A 21,380-nucleotide genomic window follows, 5' to 3' on the forward strand; every position below is an offset into this window, starting at 1 on the left:
CTAACTCATTTTATGAGGCCAACATCATCCTGATACCAAAGCCTGGCGGAGATACAACAAAAAAACAGAATTTTAGGCCGACAGCCCTGATGAACATCGATGCAAAAATCCTCAATAAAATACTGGCAAACCGAATCCAGTAGCACATCAAAAAGCTTATCCACCATGATCAAGTGGGCTTCATCCCTGGGATGCAAGGCTGGTTCCACATACGCAAATCAATAAATGTAATCCAGCATATAAACAGAACCAAAGACAAAAACCACATGATTATCTCAATAGATGCAGAAAAGGCCTTTGACAAAATTCAACAGCCCTTCATGCTAAAAACTCTCAATAGGCCGGGCGCGGTGGCTCAAGCCTGTAATCGCAGCACTTTGGGAGGCCGAGACGGGCGGATCACGAGGTCAGGAGATCGAGACCATCCTGGCTAACACGGTGAAACCCCGTCTCTACTAAAAATACAAAAAACTAGCCGGGCGAGGTGGTGGCGCCAGTAGTCCCAGCTACTTGGGAGGCTGAGGCAGGAGAATGGCATGAACCCGGGAGGTGGAGCTTGCAGTGAGCTGAGATCCGGCCACTGCACTCCAGCCTGGGTGACAGAGCGAGACTCTGTCTCCAAAAAAAAAAAAACTCTCAATAAATTCGGTATTGACGGAACGTTTCTCAAAATAATAAGAGCTATTTATGACAAACCCACAGCCAATATCATACTGAATGGGCAAAAACTGGAAAAATTCCCTTTGAAAACTGGCACAAGACAGGGATGCCCTCTCTCACCGCTCCTATTCAACATAGTGTTGGAAGTTCTGGCTAGGGCAATCACGCAAGAGAACGAAATAAAGGGTTTCCAGTTAGGAAAAGAAGAAGTCAAATTGTCCCTGTTTGCAGATGACATGATTGTATATTTAGAAAACCCCATTGTCTCAGCCCAAAATCTCCTTAAGCTGATAAGCAACTTCAGCAGAGTCTCAGGATACAAAATCAATGTGCAAATATCACAAGCATTCTTATACACCAGTAACAGAGAGCCAAATCATGAATGAACTCCCATTCATAATAGCTTCAAAGATAATAAAATACCTAGGAATCCAACTTACAAGGGATGTAAAGGACTTCTTCAAGGAGAACTACAAACCACTGCTCAGTGAAATAAAAGAGGACACAAACAAATGGAAGAACATACCATGCTCATGGATAGGAAGAATCAATATTGTGAAAATGGCCATACTGCCCAAGGTAATTTATAGATTCAATGCCATCCCCATAAAGCTACCAATGACTGTCTTCACAGAATTGGAAAAAACTGCTTTAAAGTTCATATGGAACCAAAAAAGATCCCACATTGCCAAGGCAATCCTAAGCCAAAAGAACAAAGCTGGAGGCATCACGCTACCCGACTTCAAACTATACTACAAGGCTACAGTAACCAAAACAGCATGGTACCAAAACAGAGATATAGACCAATGGAACAGAACAGAGCCCTCAGAAATAATACCACACATCTACAGCCATCTGATCTTTGACAAACCTGACAAAAACAAGAAATGGGGAAAGGACTCCCTATTTAATAAATGGTGCTGGGAAAATTGGCTAGCCATAAGTAGAAAGCTGAAACTGGATCCTTTCCTTACTCTTTATACGAAAATTAATTCAAGATGGATTAGAGACTTAAACGTTAGACCTAAAACCATAAAAACCCTAGAAGAAAACCTAGGTAATACCATTCAGGACATAGGCATGGGCAAGGACTTCATGTCTAAAACACCAAAAGCAATGGCAACAAAAGCCAAAATTGACAAATGGGATCTAATTCAACTAAAGAGCTTCTGCACAGCAAAAGAAACTACCATCAGAGTGAACAGGCAACCTACAGAATGGGAGAAAATTTTTGCAATCTACTCATCTGACAAAGGGCTTATATCCAGAACCTATAAAGAAGTCAATCAAATTTACAAGAAAAAAACAAACAACCCCATCAAAAAGTGGGGAAAGGATATGAACAGACATTTCTCAAAAGAAGACATTCATGCAGCCAACAGACACATGAAAAAATGCTCATCACCACTCACTATCAGAGAAATGCAATTCAAAACCACAATGAGATACCATCTCCCACCAGTCAGAATGGCAATCATTAAAAAATCAGGAAACAACAGGTGCTGGAGAGGATGTGGACAAATAGGAACACTTTTACACTGTTGGTGGGACTGTAAACTAGTTCAACCATTGTGGAAAACAGTGTGGTGATTCCTCAAGGATCTACAACTAGAAATACCATTTGACCCAGCCATCCCATTACTGGGGATATACCCAAAGGATTACAAGTCATGCTGCTATAAAGACACATGCACGCGTATGTTTATTGCGGCACTATTCACAATAGCAAAGACTTGGAATCAACCCAAATGTCCATCAGTGACAGACTGGATTAAGAAAATGTGGCACATATACACCATGGAATACTAAGCAGCCATAAAAAAGGATGAGTTCGTGTCCTTTGTAGGGACATGGATGTAGCTGGAAGCCATCATTCTCAGCAAACTATCGCAAGAACATAAAGCCAAATACCGCATGTTCTCACTCATAGGTGGGAATTGAACAATGAGATCACTTGGACACAGGAAGGGGAACATCACACACCAGGTCCCATTGTGGGGACAGGGGAGAGAGGAGGGATAGCATTAGAAGATATACCTAATGCAAATGATGAGTTAACGGGTGCAGCACACCAACATGGCACATGTATACATATGTAACAAACCTGCACGTTGTGCACATGTACCCTAGAACTTAAAGTATAATAAAAAAAAAAAAAGAAACTAGAGAGCGGTAGTGGTTGAACAACACTGTGAATGCACTAAATGCTATTGAACTGTATACTTTAAAATAGTTAATTGAATGTTATGTGAATTTCATCTCAATAAAAAAAATCATATGAATCATGTATTCACCTTGGCTTACTGATCTACAAGTATATTCTCTATGTTTACAGGATAATTAGTAGAAAAGAGTTATAATTTAGAGATTGCATGATAATACCATGAAAAGCAAATCTTATTTATAATTCAAGATAAATGTGAGATAAAAGTCTAACTAAAAGCCTAAAAATTACTTTTAGGAGAGTCTGCAAATTTTCCTCTCAAAGTTACAATTTTCTTTAAAAAAAAAAATTGGAAACCAGATGGTCTTATACATAAAATCTCAATATTAAATCCATATGGGATTTAAAAATTAATTCTGTTGCAGCTGCAGCAATCATAACTGTAGTCAATGTGTTTATTTTTCCTTCAGTAATGTTTAGAGCAGTGTTTCTCAAAGTGGGAACTTGTTAGAAATGCAAATTCTCATGCTCCACCCCCATCTACTTAATCAGAAACCCTGGGGGTGAGACTCCCGCTGGCCATCTGTGTTTTAATAAGCCCTCCCTGTGAATGCTCAAATTTGAAGACCATTGGTTAAGACCAATAAGCACAAGTCTTGGACAGGGAGGCCATTATAAGCATTTTCTTACCAGACAACGTCGATTCTTAAACATTGCTCTGTTTGTACGAATTCTTAACATGTCAGCTTGCAACACCTGTGAATTCAAACTAAAAAGAAAAAGAAAAACATTTGTTATAAAATCCATTACAAAAAAAAATTTTTTTTTTGAGACGGAGTCTCGCTCTGTTCTGTTGCCGAGGCTAGAGTGCAGTGGCACGATCTCAGCTCACTGCAACCTCTGCCTCCCAGGTTCAAGCAATCCTCCTACCTCAGCCCCCCTAGTAGCTGCGATTACAGGCACGGACCACTATGCCCAGCTGATTTTTGTGTTTTTAGTAGAGACGAGGTTTCACCATGTTGGTCAGGCTGGTCTCGAACTCCTGACCTCAGGTGATCCACCCGCCTTGTCCCCCTCAAAGTGCTGGGATTACAGGCGTGGGCCACCATGCCCAGCCACAAAATTCTTTTAAAGAAGATTTCAAATACCTAAACAGCAAGGGTAAAGGCAAGCTGTGCAAAGGTAGAAATTAAAACACACACACACATACAGCCCTGGTTGGCTGAGCCTAAACAAGTCTCCATATAAGGTAAGGAATTCTCAAGCACACTACTTTACTCCTAATTATGCTACAGAGAATGAATATAATTTACTGTGAACTTGGAAACATCATTTTCAGTTTAAACCTGTAAATGATTTAAATTTATGATCAGAGCTACAATGTGCAAATACCAATTCCCTCTCAATTCCCAAAGTTTCACATGAATAAGAGGAATAACCAATAGCAGGGGTTGATAGAACTCAGATTTTTCACAGATGTGTTTGGTTTGGCCTACACAGTGTTAAAAATGTTTTTGAATTTGTTTTGTACACTGTGAGATTTCACATTAAAAAAAAACAAAAACAAAAACAAAAAACAACACCCAGATTCCAACTTTCTGGCTTCTGTTGAAAAGTTGCAAGATTTTGCACCACTGGGCCACATTCCCATGATAACAATGGACTGAAGTTGTGCAGCTGCTGCCCACTGAAGTTAGGTCTGCGTCCTCAGCTTTGATGGTTGCCCACCAAGTGAACTCGGTCCTATTTGACCTTGTAATCCTGAAGAAATCATCATTTCATTGTTTTTTCAGAGATGTGGTCCCACTATATGTTGCCTAGGCTGCCCTCAAACTCCTAGGCTCAACGATGCTCCTGCCTCAGCCTCTCAAATAGCTAGGACTACAGATCCCAGCTGTGTCTGGCATGTTTTCCTTTTTATTATAACTTTTTATTTTGAAACGGTTTAAGACTCACAAGAAGTTGCAAAAAGAATACAGATGGTTCGCATGTACCCTTCATCCAGGTTCCTCCAATGTGAGAAATCATCTATAACACTTTTGTTTTAGCTGCCTATATCCAGTCAACTGCCAGTATTTTAGATTTTACCTCTATACTCTCTCTCTCTGATATCCACCTGGTTCATTTCATGCTCCTTGCCAAAAACCAATTCAAGGTCTTTTTCCTTTTCCACAGACTGCCATAGTCTAACTGGGCTCCCTGCCTCTCTTCTTTCCCTCCTCTAGGCTATCTAACAGACTACCAGGGGCACCTTCCTAAAGAACAGTTTGCTCACAACTTTCAGTGACTCTCTTCAGTGCCTATCAAATTCAGTTACGTTCTTTACTATGACATTCAAAGCCCTCCACAGTTTGGCTCCAGACTCTTCAATTTCATGGACTAGTACAATTTCAAAACAAAATCTAGGCAGAAACATAGTTGCCACCTCTTTCTTTTACCAAGTCAAGTTATTTTTTAAAAAACCCCACCATTGACCAATACCATCATTTCATTTGTAAAATGACATTTTGGTATTAAGAAAATAAGAGAACAACAAATCTCAGAGTACAGTACACTCCTGCCCAGGAAAGATAATTAGCAACTACATAATGACATCTTTAATTATGCTGTACTTAACTTTTTTAAAGGCACAGATTGGTAAAAACTTCACCTGAGATCAGCACTAATCAGCAGATGAACATTTGGGAGTCAGGGGTTCAGGCAAAGTGGACCATTCAGTTCTCTGGAATACATCTATGCTTTTCTGCCTTCAAGTCTGTTCTGTATATAATACTTAAAATACTATCCCAAGCATTGGTCCCCCTCTTTTCCAGGGTGTATCCTATCAATCCATGAAGGCCCATCTCAATTGTCACCTTCTTCATAAACTTGTCCTTCTCCCTCACCAGGCCCGCTGTAATTTCTCCCTTCCTTCTTTGAATTCCCCTAGCACTTTCTTTAGCTCCCTATGCACTAACCTTACTCTACCATACATTTAAGTCCTTCAAGTATTTATAGTCCCTATTAAAGTTTATTGAGCCCTGAGATATGTCTTTGCAACATCATAATTTGCATATAACAAGCAGTAACTTACTATTTTATGAATGGAAGGTATATGGATGTATCTAAGTTTACTTCCTTTCTCAGTCATTTTCTCTGTGAGAATAGGAATATGTTCTGGCAGTCACTTATAAGAAAATTGGAGGGACACTAATGGGCTATTTCTTTCCACTCTTTTTTGTGTACAAGTGTAGGGGGCTTAATTCTTAGGGCTAGCAATGATATATTCTATCCTAAATTTGTTCGCCAATTTTAGTAAGACTATAACTGAAAGAAAGAATTCAGGCAATATATACTTCAACTGATATGCATTATTCAACATGAATTTATAAAACCCTAGGTGATATCTGAACTGAGTTAAGTGCTACTTCTAACTCGGAAAAAGCAAAGGTAGTGTAACTGGATGGAAGTTCAATGTTCCACATCAAATGATCAATAAACAGCTCTGTCTAAACTATAATAGATTTATGTCACTTATATTCCCAAAGTAATCATTTTTCATGGCTGCTATTCTTCCACGTTCGTAAGAGTTCAATAAACCAGAGGATGGGCAAACTTTTCCTGCAAAGGGCCAGAGAGTAAACATTTAAGGATTTGTGGGCCATACAGTATCTGTTGCAGCTCCTCAGTTCTGCCACTGCAGTGGGAAAGTAGCCATAGATAATAACTAAATAAATGCGGATGGTTCCATTCCAATAAAATTTTATTTGCAAATGCAGGTGGTGGGCTGCATTTGGGTCTGGGGCAGTAATTTGCCTTTCAAATGGAATTGAGGGTCAGGGGCGGTGGCTCACGCCTGTAATAACAGCACTTTAGGAGGCCAAGGTGGGCAGATCATAAGGTCAGGGGTTCGAGACCAGCCTGGCCAACATAGTGAAACCCATCTCTACTAAAAATACAAAAATTAGCCAGGCATGGTGGTGCATGCCTGTAGTCCCAGCTACTCGGGAGGCTGAGGCAGGAGAATCGCTTGAGCCCAGGAGGCAGAGGTTGCAGTGAGCAAAGATTGAACCACTGCACTCCAGCCTCAAGACTCCATCTCAGGAAAAAAGTAATAATAATTGAGGCAGTAACAGTTTAAATGCAGGGTCAAGGTAGAGGTTTTTAAGGTAGGGAGGCACTGGCAGGAATACAAGAACCTAATCTCTGAGTCTTTGCATAAGGGTCAGAGAAAGAGAAGAAAAAAACTCCTAGTTTTAAATATAGTTATTGACACTAGCAATAAAGTCAGCCAACTACAAGGATAAAGAGTATAAAGAACCAAGAGGTTCAAAACTTTTGACGTTGGAATTTTTATTAGTTCAAGATATACATAAAACAGTGCAGATGCTTCTTTAAAACAGTAATACTGTATTAAAGAGTTGATATAAAAGAAACAAATGTAAGGAATTTAATTCTGCAAATGCTGGTGCAAGAGGGTCTTTATATAGAAGAAACATCGAGCAAAGTTCGAAAATTACTTGAAAGAGGTGCAACAATGTTTAGCAAGCTAAATATTCTCTACAACAGCACAAAACATCCCCTCAGATCATTTGGGCGAGTTCCCTGACCTCAGGCATGTCACACATCATTCCTATGTTACTTCTTTCTGATGGACTGGAGTCCGTGAACGCTGTTCACTTTGTGGTTTCTGTATCTTTAACTCCTACTAAAGAAATATGCTAGTGATTCTCACTTTCTGAAAAGAATGCTTTACTGCCAGGTATAGTTTAGAAAGAGGAAGTACACAAGTATTAGAGGGCCAAGGAAGAAAAAAAAAAGGGAGAAAAGTGAGCAGTATACACATGCAAATAAGAACTGAGGTGAAAATGGATTCAACTAAGGCTCAGTGTAATCCTACTCTAAATTTTTCTTGCTTCAGAATAACTTCTCTGACCATGCCCTACATTTTCCTTTTTTTTTTTTTTTTTTTTTTTTTTTGAGCGGGGTTTTGCTCCTTTCCCCCAGCCGGGCTTGCAGTGAGCTGAGATCCAGCCACTGCAAGCTCCGCCTCCCGGGTTTATGCCATTCTCCTGCCTCAGCCCCCCGAGTCGCTGGGACTACAGGCGCCCGCCACCTCGCCTGGGTAGTTTTTTGTATTTTTTCAGTAGAGACAGGGTTTCACCGGGTTAGCCAGGATGGTCTCGATCTCCTGACCTCGTGATCCGCCCGTCTCGGCCTCCCAAAGTGCTGGGATTACAGGCTTGAGCCACCGCGCCCGGCCCATGCCCTACATTTTCTACAACAGCACAAAATATGCCCTCAGATCATCTAGGCAAGTTCCCTAATCTCAGGGATGTCACACATCATTCCTATGTTACTTCTTTCTGATGGACTACAGTCCCTGGACTCCGTCCACTTTGTGGTTTCTATATCTTTAAACTCCTACTAGAGAAATATGCTAGTGACCCTTATCTTTCTGTACAAATTTTACTTCATGCATCAGAATCTCTAGCTATGGAATTTAACACTGTAGCTATGCTCTAATATGATAAAAGCAAAAAACAAAACAAAAAAAATCCTTGCAGAACAAAGCAAGGTATGAAGGGATAACTGAGATCTCTCTGTTTCCAAGGCTTTGAGGATTAGGGAAGGGTCCACTCCTTCTCTGGCGTATTTCATACATTAAAGAGGATCCACAGGTTCTTTCAAGTACACATCCTCCATCGTCTATTTGCAATCTATTTCTTCTTTTTATATTGTCTTCAATAAACCCAACATTCTCCCTACTGCTCTCTTCTACTAGTAGAGTGGGTCCCATAATTCCTTTATTCCCACAACAGGATTAGAGAAAAATCCCGAGTGAATAAAATGTTCTTATTCTCAGCACAACATGCAGAGTCCCCCTTCTATGTTTTTCTACCTGCCTATTTTAAAAAGGTAATGTATTTTTTTTTTTTTTTGGTCAATCTTAGTTTGCTTTTCATTTTGTGAACAATATATTCTCTCCTACCTCAAATGACCCAAAAGCTGCATTTATTTAGTTAATCAGCTTAGTTATTGGTTAGTAGTGGCCAGAACAGTCATTTAGGAGTCAGGAAACAGAGGTTCCTAGTACTGGCTCTGCCACTAAACATGTCATTTTGGAGATTTATGGGCCTCAGTTTCCTCATATGTTAAACAAGGAGGGTAAAGCTGGTCTCTGAATCCCTTCCTGATAGTCTATGGTTCTGTGAATTACAACTATCAATTAGTATGATGCCACAAAAGGTGAGGAGCAAAGTTAGCAATGTATGTAGTGAATGCATTTTTCAGACATTTTTATGATATCTAGAAAACCTTATAATACTGACATGTGAGATCCAAAATATCATTTTAAAAGTCTAGTTTAAGTAAGATTTAGGCCGGGCGCGATGGCTCATGCCTGTAATCCCAACACTTTGGGAGGCCGGGGTGGGCAGATCACAAGGTCAGGAGATCGAGACCATCCTGGCCAACATGGTGAAACCCCGTCTTTTGTATTTTGTACTAAAAATACAAAAAATTAGGCGGGCATGGTGGCGGGTGCCTGAAGTCCCAGCTACTTGGTAGGCTGAGGCAGGAGAATCGCTTGAACCCGGGAGGCGGAGGTTGCAGTGAGCCAAGATCACACCACTGCACTCCAGCCTGGGCGACACAGTGAGACTCCGTCTCAAAAAACAAAAAAAGGAAACAAGATTTAGTAATCCCAGATCTTCAGAAATACAATTAACCATCATTTAGTGCAGTGTTTCTAAATTATTTTTTCATTATTGACCCTCTAAAAAGCCTTTTTAGACATTTTTTCCCCTAATTGCTTCCCCTCCGTGAAATTTTAATAACACATATATACTATGTATCTGTGTACAGACTGTATGTATATCTGTGCTTTATACATAAAAAGAGTAAAAATTTTTCACACTCCCCCAAGAACTATTTTCTCCCCGCTTGGGGGAAGTATCACCCAGTGAGAATGTGTAATTTAGGAGATCAAGCTTCTGTGGTACCAAAACTTTTTGCGCCAATAAAAAATAAGTGTAGGACAGGAGCAGTGGCTCACATCTGTAATCCCAGCACTTTGGTAGGCTGAGGCGGGCGGATCACCTGAGGCCAGGAGTTTGAGACCAGCCTGGCCAACATGGTGAAACCCTGTCTCTACTACAAATACAAAAAATTACCGGGTGTGGTGGCAGGCGCCTGTAATCCCAGCTACTAGGGAAGCTGAGGCGTGAGAATTGCTTGAACCCAGGAGGCGGAGGTTACAGTAAGCTGAGATCGTGCCACTGCACTCCAGCCTGGGCGACAGAGCAAGACTCTGTTTCAAAAAAAAAAAAAAAAAAAAAAAAAAAAAGGTGTAAAAAAAGTCCAAAGCTTATTTGCTTGACAACCATTTCCATTCAAGTAGCTGGAGGTGAAGGTCAGAGGTGACAAAACAGCTGAAATGACAAATATTACAGTCATGGCAGAAGATCTGGAGGTGAGTGGGGGAGGATGCTAAGTTTCTTCAAAGGAATGGGTAAGAAATGGGGTGAAGTTAGAAAAAAGCCATGCTCCACACCAATTGGCTGCTGCTTTCGGGTCCGGGTGGACTATCAGGGGAGGATGTTCAGATTCAGATGTTTGTCAACCTCAGGGTGGGTGCGCGCTCTCCCTCAGGTCAGCCCGTCCCACTACCCCCACCCAAGGTTGAGGGTGGGATCTCAGGACACCAGGAACAAGGGAGATACCTGCAGAACCTCAACAAATAAAGGGACGGGAATTCTATAGGAAATCACTTTCCCGAACACCTCCTCCCCACCCGCTTGCCTCCTTCAGTATCTCAACCTGGCTCACCCAAGTCCATTGATCAAAGGGGCACTGTTGACTCTTCTCGGAATGGTGCTGTCTGCGATAGCGGAACTCGGCAGCGACTCGAAACCTAGTTCCATTTTCTCCTGTGCCATGTCCGGGTCGAGGAATAAGTTCTCAAGGCTTTCCGGCTGCCGTTCACACAAGGACAAGTCGACTTAGTGGGCAGGTGATGTAAGGAGAGAGGCAAAGGAGAAAAAAAGAGAGGAGAAAGCTTTTAGACGAGGAGGGGTGCCCACCGTTGCAGCCCTAGCATCCCTAACATCAGTGAACACAAAGTTAGGCAGGACTGGCTCCGAACCGCCCATCTCCCATGATCGGGGCCTCTAACGATGAGAAGATCCCCCACCTCCAAGTCTATAATGTAACTGGGGAATTTAATCTGTCACCGCCGCGAATCCTTCTCCGTCTCTCTCAGCCCTGGCAACTCATGGTAAGCCTTTTCGGCCAAAACAAAAACTACAATCTGCCGCCTTTGACCATAAGTTGGGTCCCGCCCCTCAGAGCCTGCGATACGCTTCCAGACGACGTGTATTGTGACGCAGGCAATGACGTCACTTCACGCTCTTCTGTCAGCTTTGCCAGGGGCGCAGGCGCAGTTAAGAAGCCGCTTTATCCCCACGTCCTGCTCTCCTTCCTCTTTCCCCAATGCTCACTCCCCGTGGTTGTGCCTCTACTCTTTTACAAACCCTGGCATGGTCTCCTTAAGCATTATTTAGAAATGAAAGCGTTGGGAGGGGTGAGGTCCTTTCTGCCCTATGCCTAATTCTCAGTTTTCTTACTCCTTTATGACTGAGGCCAACCAGCTTCCAACTTCCTATGATGCATTTTTCCATCCTGTAACAGCAGACACACTACACCTTTGTAATTTTAGAAAAGCAAAAGTCTGAAAAGAAAAAAAAAAGATACTGCTACCGAAGTACTTAGAGGTCACTTGTTCCCAAAGGGTCTTGCTAAGGTGCTAACCTAACTGAGTTCATTTGGCAAACGAATTACTGTTTTCAGTGTGGTTTCTTTCTTTCTATTTTAAACCATAATTGTACAGTTTTTGTTGTTGTTGTTGTTGTTGTTTTTTTGAGATGGAATTTCGCTCTTGTTGCTCAGGCTGGAGTGCAGTGGCCGTGATCTCGGCTCACTGCAACCTCCACCTCCCAGGTTCAAGCGATTCTCCTGCCTCAGCCTCCCAAGTAGCTGGGATTACAGGCGCTCGCCACCACGCCTGGCTAATTTTTGTATTTTAGTAGAGATGGGGTTTCACCTTGTGGGCCAGGCTGGTCTCGAACTCCTGGACCGAAGGTGATCCACCCGCCTCGTCCTCCCAAAGTGCTGGGACTACAGGCTTGAGCCACCGCGCCTGCCTCGGTGTGTGTTTTTACTTTATATATAATCTGGCTCCTCACAGCTGTTCATATAAAAAAGACCTCAGCTAATTTACAAAGATTTGAGTTAAAGCAGTGAGGCTTTTTAAAAAACAAATATCTCAGAATTTAGTATCTATGCAAATCAGTGTTTTCATTTCAGGTAGTATTAGAAGCTACATACATTCTAAGAATGCTGCCATGGCTCATATCATTTTAAGAACTGCTCTTTTAGAAATTTTAACCATCACTTAATGAGCCACACTATACTAAAATCTTAACTCCATGCTAATAACTTTGTAAAACCACACATTTTAGTAACCATATAGAGAACTGGCTGAGAAGGCAAATAAACCTAGTGAAATGGGAGTTGTTAATTAAAATAGTCATAACACTTTATAGATAACAATTTCTTTCTTTTTTTTTTTTTTTTTTTTTGGAGACAGAGTTTTGCTCTTCTTGCCCAGGTTGGAGTGCAATGGTGCAATCTTGGCTCATCACAACCTCCGCCTCCCGGGTTCAAGCGATTCTCCTGCCTCAGCCTCCAGAGTAGCTGGGATTACAGGCATGTGCCACCACTCCCAGCTAATTTTGTATTTTTAGTAGAGATGGGGTTTCTCCATGTTGGTCAGGCTGGTCTCGAACTCCCGACCTCAGGTGATCCACCCGCCTCGGCCTCCCAAAGTGCTGGGATCACAGGTGTGAGCCTCTGCACCTGGCCTACAAAATGTTTTTTACATACTTATCTGGATTGGTTCAATCATTAACCCTGCTCAGCTACCCAGTGGTGAACTTAAAATAATGGGACAGTCTTGAGATAGTTTGTGACAAGTTATGACATGTAAGATAATAAATATGTATTCTTTGTTCATTCTGGGAATAGAATAAGACAAACTTGATTATATTAGGCAGAATCAGATGACTTAAATCCCAGACATGAAGACGATGTGGAGTCCCCATTCCTGATATAAGACAGATTAATAATAGCTACCATTTCTTGGGCACTTACTATGTGCCAGGTACTGTCCTAATCACTTTAAATAGGTGATTGCATTTACAGTTTACAATAATTCTTTGAGGTAGGCACCATCACAATGCCCATTTTTCACAGGAGGAAACCAAAGCCCAGAGGCATCACTCAAGTTACAACCACTAAGTGGCAAAGCCAAGATTCCTCTGCCCTTCTGTTTAAGTAAAAAAAAAAAAAAAAAAAATGAGGTGCCTCAGAATATCTGCCTGGACACAATTTCTGTACTCATAAGCACTTGATAAATACTTATGAAATTATTTTATGAATAAATGCAGGTTTAAATAGCCTATCTTTCATAGTTATCTTGTAAAGTAGGTAAATCATTTCTGTTTGACAGTTGGATAAAATTCCAAAGAGATTAATGGCACATAATTAGATAGCAGCAGAATTCAGGCTAGTATCAAGATGTCCTAAAAGCCACTGTTAAAATTCCCATGGTACCTGAAAGTTCATAAAAGATGGTGGTTAAAGCTGAGTAAATTCAGGGTGAATGCAGAAGCAGTGATTAAAAACAGAACAGAGTCAAAAAACAAATTGCCTGAATAACAGAAAAATATGAAGCAGGCCAGTGAACAAGGGAATCTTACCTCCATTCTGTTCATTTTAATTTTCAACGTTTGCTAGTATTCTTGGCAGGTAATAAGATTTCATACGTATATTTTGAATAAATAGACAAAATTTCATCCTGCCTAAGCCTTACAAGTATCTAATTTTTTCATCCTGCCTAAGCCTTACAAGTATCTAAGTACAACACTAAGAAAACAGGTATAATAAAATGACAAGGAAAGAGTGACTAATGGATTATGTTTCTAAGAAAAGGAGTTAGTAATATGAAATAACTAAATATATGAGATGGTAGTAAGTTTACAGCTATTATCAAAGAGAAAGAGCTCTCTTTTACTAAAGACCAGCTACATGTAAGGAACCCCAAACCTGTAAAGATATAAATAGGACTCATAGTACATACACAAATTGGAATATCAAAAGGAACATGTAATACAAAAACAGCAAGAATTCTATATGCTACAATGGCAAACACAACATTAAAGAAATTGTTTTCACTTATCCCCATTTCTACCCACACATTATTATACCAACCTAGCTGTGTTTCTTGATCAGTTCTTCCAGTTTCAGGGAAATATGCCATGATCTTGGGACACTGTTTTTGTTAGATCTAGACTTGACAATTAGGCTACTCTTCGCTTTGCATATCCCAGTCTGCTGCCCTGTGTCCCAGGCCCTCACCTATAAAAGGGAAGCAACAAACGTGATAATCAGCTCTTTATTTTGCCAGTTGTCATGGCAACCTTGAAGCTACGTTGTAACCTTTAGTTACCACAAGAGCAAGTCAAATACAAGTTGAACTCAAATCTACAAACCACAAACACCCCAAACCTTCCCAAAAGATTTACATGAAAGGTAAAAAAAAAAACTAGCAGGCGAGAATGATGTGAATAAAACCTAGAAATGATGGCCAAAGTAGCATTCTTCTCCTCTTGTTCTCCTAAATTGTTAAGCTCCTGGGGTCAGTGCACGTGCGCCCTCAACAAATGATTGTTTAGTAGCTATTGTGAACAAAAGAATGTATTATAATTTCTTTTGAGCAGGGAGTAGGAGGTGGCGCTGGCCTAAAGCGTTGCTGAGACCTTGAGATAAAAAGAGATACCTAAGTTGCTCAAAAACAGAGGTTGTTTTTTCTAATCTAGCTGGGAGAAAAATACAGGCAATTTAAAGGAAACCATCTAAAAGTATTTACAAATCCCTCATACTGCAGGCAGAAAGCATAAACAGTGAGGAATAAAATGACGATTGGCCTTGGCAAGTTTAGTATGGGATAATTGAAAAGAGGCAGGCAAAATTATTATTTCTGGCTGAATTTTAAAAGCAATTTCATAACTATTACATTTCAATGCAATGGCCTTCTCTTCCCCAGGGCCATTCAAGCGGTGAGGATTAAGAGTTTGTGGAGTCCTGATAAGATAAGTAAGAAACAATGAGAAAAGGGCCCCAGGTGGGGAAGAACAATGAAAAATTGCTCTGAGAGACCTAGGGCACAACGACCTTCTTCCACATGTGACCCCAGCAGCATGACTTGTTTCCACATGCAGCCCCCTCCAGCTCCCTCCAGCCCCTGCCTCTTTGCAGATAGCTCCTCCTCTGCAGTGCTGCCCTTTGCCTCCTTGCAACATATTATTCATGACTTCTCTAATAAATCTGCCTTTCTTTACCTATGACTGTCTTAGCAAATTCCTTTACCACCTGCGCCACTGGCCAGTTGCACGTGCAACATTTTGGTGGCCCGTATGGGCCTCGCCCCTACTCTCTTCCTTTCCTCCAATTCCAACCTCTCGTTGGACAGCGTCAAAACCCTGAGATAATTTAAAGTCCCTGGCCAGGGCTGCTCCTCAGGGAACCAGGAGGTCCTGGTGGAAAGACATCAGACTGCTGCCCCACGATCCCATGAGAGTTCAGAATTTGCTTTACTTTTCAGTCTTCCAGCGGACAAATTCTAGTATCCCTCTGGCAATTGATGGCAACTGGTCAGGGCCATTTCCTGGTGTGGCCTGAAGGCCAGCGGGTGTGAACAGGTTTGGCTGCCTTGCCCAGAAGGGAAGAAGGCCCTCTCCTATCACTTCTGGTGAAAAGGTCTACAATCCCTTTGTGGTGCAATTGGCACATATGTTTTGGGGAGCTCAGAGCCCCTCTTTCTTACTCGAAATAGTCCTGCGAAAACAGCCAGACCTCCTGCTCTGCACGTTCCCAAATTAGGTGATCGCAAGCAGCCTCAGAGCAGTGAGTGTCCCCATTCTGGTCCTCTCTCCTGGGATGGGACCAGGCTGAGTTCTTCCTTTACCCTTTTTCCTCGTACCTGGGCTAACCATCCAGCATAAGGCCCCAGCGCTGAGATGTCCTTTCCAATAGGTGGGATGCCCTTTTAGAAAGTGCACTCGAGGACAGGCTCAGTGGCTCAGGCTTGTAATCCCAGCATTTTGGGAGGCCGAGGTGGGAGGATCACCTGAGGTCAGGAGTTCAAGACCAGCTTGGCCAACATGAGGAAACCCCGTCTCTACTAAAAAAATACAAAAAATTAGCTGGACGTAGTGGTGCATGCCTGTAATCCCAGCTACTTGGGAGGCTAAGACAGGAGAATTGCTTGAACCTGGGAGGCGGAGGTTGCAGTGAGCCAAGATCCCACCACTGCACTCCAGCCTGGGTGACAAAGCGAGACTGCGTCTCAAAGGAAAAAAAAAGAAAGAAAGAAAGAAAGAAAGAAGAAAGAAAGAGAGAGAGAGAGAGAGAAAGAAAGGAAAGAAAGAAAGAAAGAAAGAAAGAAAGAAAGAAAGAAAGAAAGAAAGAAAGAAAGAAAGAAAGAAAGAAAAGAAAAGAAAAGTGCACTGGAATCCCTCAGCAGATGTGAGTTGAGTCCTCTTCGGGGGGGGGGCGGCGGGGGTGCGGTTTGCGGCGCAGCAGACATTAGCCCCCAGCAGTTCATCGTTTTCCAGTCCCACCGTGGTACAGACTTCCTCTATTCTCTCAGACTAACCTCTGGGTTGCATCCCAAAACGTTGACACAAATGTAACCCTGAGATTAATAAAAAAAATAAATAAAAAATGTCGAATTTTCTTTTGTAATACAGCATGGCCTCTATGCAGAAAACCTCAAATTAATCTCCCCAGTCTTTTATAACCAAGAGCAGGATAAGGACAGGGCTAAGGAGAAAGAAGAACGCAGGGACAAGAAGCAGGCTCAACTGTTGGCTGCTTTGCAAGTCCCTAGCCTCCATTCCAGGTTGCCCTAACGATACTCCTCCAGATAACTGCCATCAGTGCAGAAGCCCACGCCACTGGAAGGCGAACTGGTCCTATGGGATGAATGACGAAAAACCCTTGCATGGCTTGCCCCCTCTGCCACAAGCTGGGCCACTGGAAATGGGACTGCCCTGGAGGGCCAAAGGGCCCCTGGGACATAATCCCAAGCCTTGATGATCATCAGGCCTTAAACTGAAGGGGGGCTTTCTGCTTTGGCTAGCTTCCAGATCAAAAATGAGTCATCAATGAAACAAAGCCAAGGGCAACTCTGGAGGAGGCAAGTAAAATCATAAACTTCCCTTTTGATTTAAAAAGCTGCCTGCCATGGAGATGCCTCCTCTACCCCTTTCTGGAAATACCTTTTGCTTATGTGGTAAAAACCTGGAAAATTACTATCTGGACTTTAACAGGCTTTTATTTAGATTGAGTCACTATTGGAATTGAGAACACCATGAAAAGAAAATGGTTAAATTAAAAGAAGGATGCATAATAATAACATAGCTAGTCTTAGAAAATTCTCTTGAGCAGTCAAAACTTTTTGCAAGCTTGAAAATGCTCTAAACTCGTGGTAAAACAACAGTAGTCACCTTGTGCTGTAGGTCAGTTGCTAAGGCTTTGCCCTATCACAATGGCGCCTGGGTTCAATTCCTGGATTTGAAAGTCACTCCTTTGTGGTTTAATACTTGTGGTACTTTTGCCATGTATTGATTATTTTTCCCTCCATGGACAGCTTCTGATTTCCTGTCTTGAAATTTTCTTTTCTCTGAGTTACCTTTGGAGCAGTTCTAGATCTTATAAATTGCTTGCCATCTCTTTGGAGACACCTCATGTTTAAATCATCCCCTCAGTTAAGGCTTCTTTTTTATTTTTTGAGACGGAGTCTCGCTCTGTCGCCAGGCTGGAGTATAGTGGTGTGATCTTGGCTCACTACAACCTCCGCCTCCCAGGTTCAAGCGATTCTCCTGCCTCAGCCTCCTGAGTAGCTGGGACTACAGGCGAGCACCACCACGCCCTGCTAAGTTTTGCATTTTTAGTAGAGACGGGGTTTCATCATGTTGGCCAGGATGGTCTCGATCTCTTGAACTCGTGCCCGCCTCGGCCTCCCAAAGTGCTGGGATTACAGGCGTGAGCCACCACGCCCAGCCAACGCTTCTTAATGTCACATAGGAGGTTACCTTTAGTAAAAGGTTCCAAAACCAGAAATATTGACTCTGTTGCCCAGGCTGAGTGCAGTGGCGTGATCTCTCACTGCAACCTCCGCCTCCCAGGTTCAAACAATTCTCCCACCTCAGCCACCAGAGTAGCTGGGATTACAGGCGCATGCCACCATGCCCGGCTTTTTAGGGGGCTGAGGCAGTGAGATGGAGTCTTGCTCTGTTGCCCAGGCTGGAGTGCCGTGGCATGATCTCAACTCACTGCAACCTCTGCCTCTGCCTCCTGGGTTCAAGCGATGCTCCTGCCTCAGCCCCCTGAGTAGCTGGGACTACAGGCACCTGCCACCATGCCCAGCTAATTTTTTTGTATTTTTAGTATAGACAGGGTTTCACCATGTTGACCAGGCTGGTCTCGAACTCATGACCTCTTGGCCCACCCACCTCGGCCTCCCAAAGTGCTGGGATTACAGGCATGAGTCACTGCGTCCGGCCGGTAAGGAAGGTTTTAAATAAAAATTTTATATGAGAAAGGATTTTGTTTTTTGTTTTTGACACCAAGTCTGCCCAGGCTGGAGTGCAGTGGTGCAATCTCGGCTCACTGCAACCTCTGCCTCCCGGCTTCAAGTGATTCTCCTGCCTCAGCCTCCGGAGTAGCTGGGATTACAGGTGCCAACCACCACACCTGGCTAATTTCTGTATTTTTAGTAGAGACAGAGTTTCACCATGTTATGTTGGCCAGGCTGGTCTTGAACTCCTGACCTCAAGTCATCTGCCTGCCTTGGCCTCCCAAACTGCTGGGATTACAGGCATGAGCCATTGCACCCAGCCAAGAAAGGATCTTTTATGACAAATTTTTGTCCTAAAGTAAAATGACCTGTTGTTTAAGAAAGGGGTGTTTAGGACAAGTCAGAAAGCCCTGATGTCCAAGTCAGAAAGTCCATGTCATAAATAGTCTGTGTAAGTCGTGAGAAGGTTTAGAAAGGAGAAGTTATGAAAGGAATTTTGTATGTGTTTAAGTTGGTTATAATTGAAAGGGAATAATTTAGGATAGCCTAACATCAGTCCCCTATGTTAAAAACAATATTTTCTTAAGATATTAATCTGCTCTTAATATAATTGTAAGAAGTTAAAGCTTCACAGAGTAATATCTCAGTTCAACTTTTGCTGTGCCCTGCTGCTTTCAGCTTTTTCTCCCCGGAGAATGCCAAAGATAATAACTCTCTCCTTCATTTTTTGTCAGCTCCTGTAACTTTTTCCTCCAATTCTGTTATTATGGCCTAATGCTAAAATGTTTCATCTTGAAAATAAAAAAAGAAGAAGCAATGTTTTCCTCTAATATAGCTTAATTCTGTACCCTTTTAAAAAATATGTCTAAATTCTCAATGCAATTTAAAAAAAAACCTTTTCACACTTTTCCTAAGAGTCATGTATTCACCTGCTATACTCATAACCCTGAATACACTCTTCTTGTGTCTAATTATATTTAAACACTTTTTCTTTGAGTTTAACTTCCAGGCTATCTAAATGGGCTTCCAATAAGGAAAAACAGTCACACTACAAATGGTTGTGGGGTTTTTTGTTTGTTTGCCTTTTCAGTAACTGGCTTAAGAAACAAACTTTTATCTTCTAGAATTCAGCAGTTTCACTTTCAAGTAATGCTGTGAATGGGATATCAGTCTCTCCCCAATGATGCCTGCTACCTTTATGAGTCTCCCCTGGATTCAGCTGGTCACCAGTTTTGCCTTGACATACTCCCACTCTGTGATGAGTCCCTTCCTCCAGCAAGATTCAATATCCTAGGTCCCACAATCTGGGACAATGACCCACAGGGTCTCCTGACAGACCAACAACCATAGGTAGGGTCAACTCTATAGCCCTGGTCAGCAGGAAGCAGTAGGAAGATGAGACCTCACCCCCAATTCCAAAGATTTGTCATTGTTGTTTTGAGGGGTGTTATGGCGGTGGGATGCAGAGTCCAGAGAAGTAAGCAACAATGAGAAAGGGGCCAGGTGGGCCCCAGGTGGGGAAGAACAATGAGCACAAACAACCAGAGGGCACACCTTCCACACACTGACCCCAGCAGCATGACCTCTTTCTGCACTTACCCCCCTCCAGCATGACCCTATAAAACTTCCCTCCAGTCCCTGCTTCTTTGCAGACAGCCCCTCCTCTGTAGTGCTGCCCATTGCATCCTTGCAATGTATTTTCACATCTTCTCTAACAAATCTGCCTTTCGTTACCTATGACTGTCTCCGTAAATTTCTTTAGCACCTGCACCACTGGCCAGTCACACCCACGAGAGTTAATATTTCTAAAATTCTTAGAATAGTGCCTAGCACATAACAAGTGTTATGTAGGTGTTTGTTAAATAAAAAATCCAAATCTCGGCCGGGCGTGGTGGCTCGTGCCTGTAATCCCAGCACTTTGGGAGGCCGAGGCGGGTGGATCACCTGAGGCCAGGAGTTCGAGACCAGCCTAGCCAACATGGCAAAACCCTGTCTCTACTCAAAATACAAAAAAAAATTAGCCAGGCGTGGTGGCGGGCGCTTGTAATTCCAGCTACTCAGGAGGCTGAGGCAGGAGAATCGCTTGAACCCGGGCGGGGAGGCAGAGGTTGCAGTGAGCCAAGATCGCGCCACTGCCCTCCAGCCTGGGCGACAGGGCGAGACTCTGTTTAAAAAAAAAAAAAAAAAAAAAAAAAAAAATCCAGATCTCACACACGCTGAGTCATGATTGTTCGGGACTCCGTAATTCTTAGTAAGAGAAAACATTTGGTTCTGCTTGCTACCTGTTCTTCGGACTTTTCCTAGTTTCGTTGAATCTAAAGATGCTTGCAAAATGGAACTGAGTTTCTCATTAGCTCTACGAACTGTCATGATATTCGCTTTATTTTTACCCATTGCGTTTGTTTTCCCACTTCTCTTTTGTCTAGTGCATCCAAATGGATGATCTGAAAAAGAAATCAGCCCCTCCAGACAAAGACCAACAAAATCAAAGGATTTAAGGCATGAGTGGGGATCACAGAGGTCGGAGCGTACAAATTAGGAGTGAAATAACGTGGAAATCCCATGTTTTTCTCTGTTTCCCATGAATATTGGCCCAAACTCCTCCTGAAAGCCGATGCTCCAGCATTTCCCAACTATTGGTTCTTTTCAAAATTGGGCGCCAGGGTCCCCAGGCCAATGCCATCGAGGAAGGCGCCGGGCCCCCTGGAAACGCTCCTCCCCTTTGGAGGCGGATTTCGAGGCGGGGCTCCCACGCACGCTCCGTGCCCGCGGGCCCATTGGAGTGGCCGCTGGACGCGTGCGCAGGACCCGATGGGTGCCCGGACGCGGAAGAACTGGCCCCGCGGAGGTTCCCGCTTCTGAAGCGTGGGAGGC

General features: G+C 42.7%; 1 protein-coding gene across 18 annotated transcripts in view; it reads right to left on the minus strand.

The window, feature by feature from the left end:
* The window catches only part of FAM122C (family with sequence similarity 122C), a 61,194-nt gene extending 46,918 nt beyond the window's left edge, over window positions 1–14,276 (minus strand). For 17 of the 18 annotated variants that reach the window (XM_026452002.1, XM_023198782.1, XM_023198781.1 and 14 more), the window contains exons 1-3: window positions 14,135–14,276; window positions 10,634–10,805; window positions 3,515–3,593 (exon numbers count right to left, since the gene is read on the minus strand). In XM_026452002.1, the coding sequence (XP_026307787.1) occupies window positions 3,515–3,593; window positions 10,634–10,805; window positions 14,135–14,183 (300 nt within the window). In that variant the 5' untranslated portion in view covers window positions 14,184–14,276. Of the gene's footprint in view, window positions 1–3,514; window positions 3,594–10,633; window positions 10,806–10,997; window positions 11,174–14,134 lie in introns of those variants that run through there. The other variant, XM_023198770.1, reaches the window with a different exon arrangement.
* Between the last annotated feature and the right edge of the window lie 7,104 nt (window positions 14,277–21,380).

Source organism: Piliocolobus tephrosceles, chromosome 12 (genome assembly GCF_002776525.5).
Source record: "Piliocolobus tephrosceles isolate RC106 chromosome 12, ASM277652v3, whole genome shotgun sequence".
Taxonomy (NCBI): Eukaryota; Metazoa; Chordata; class Mammalia; order Primates; family Cercopithecidae; genus Piliocolobus; species Piliocolobus tephrosceles.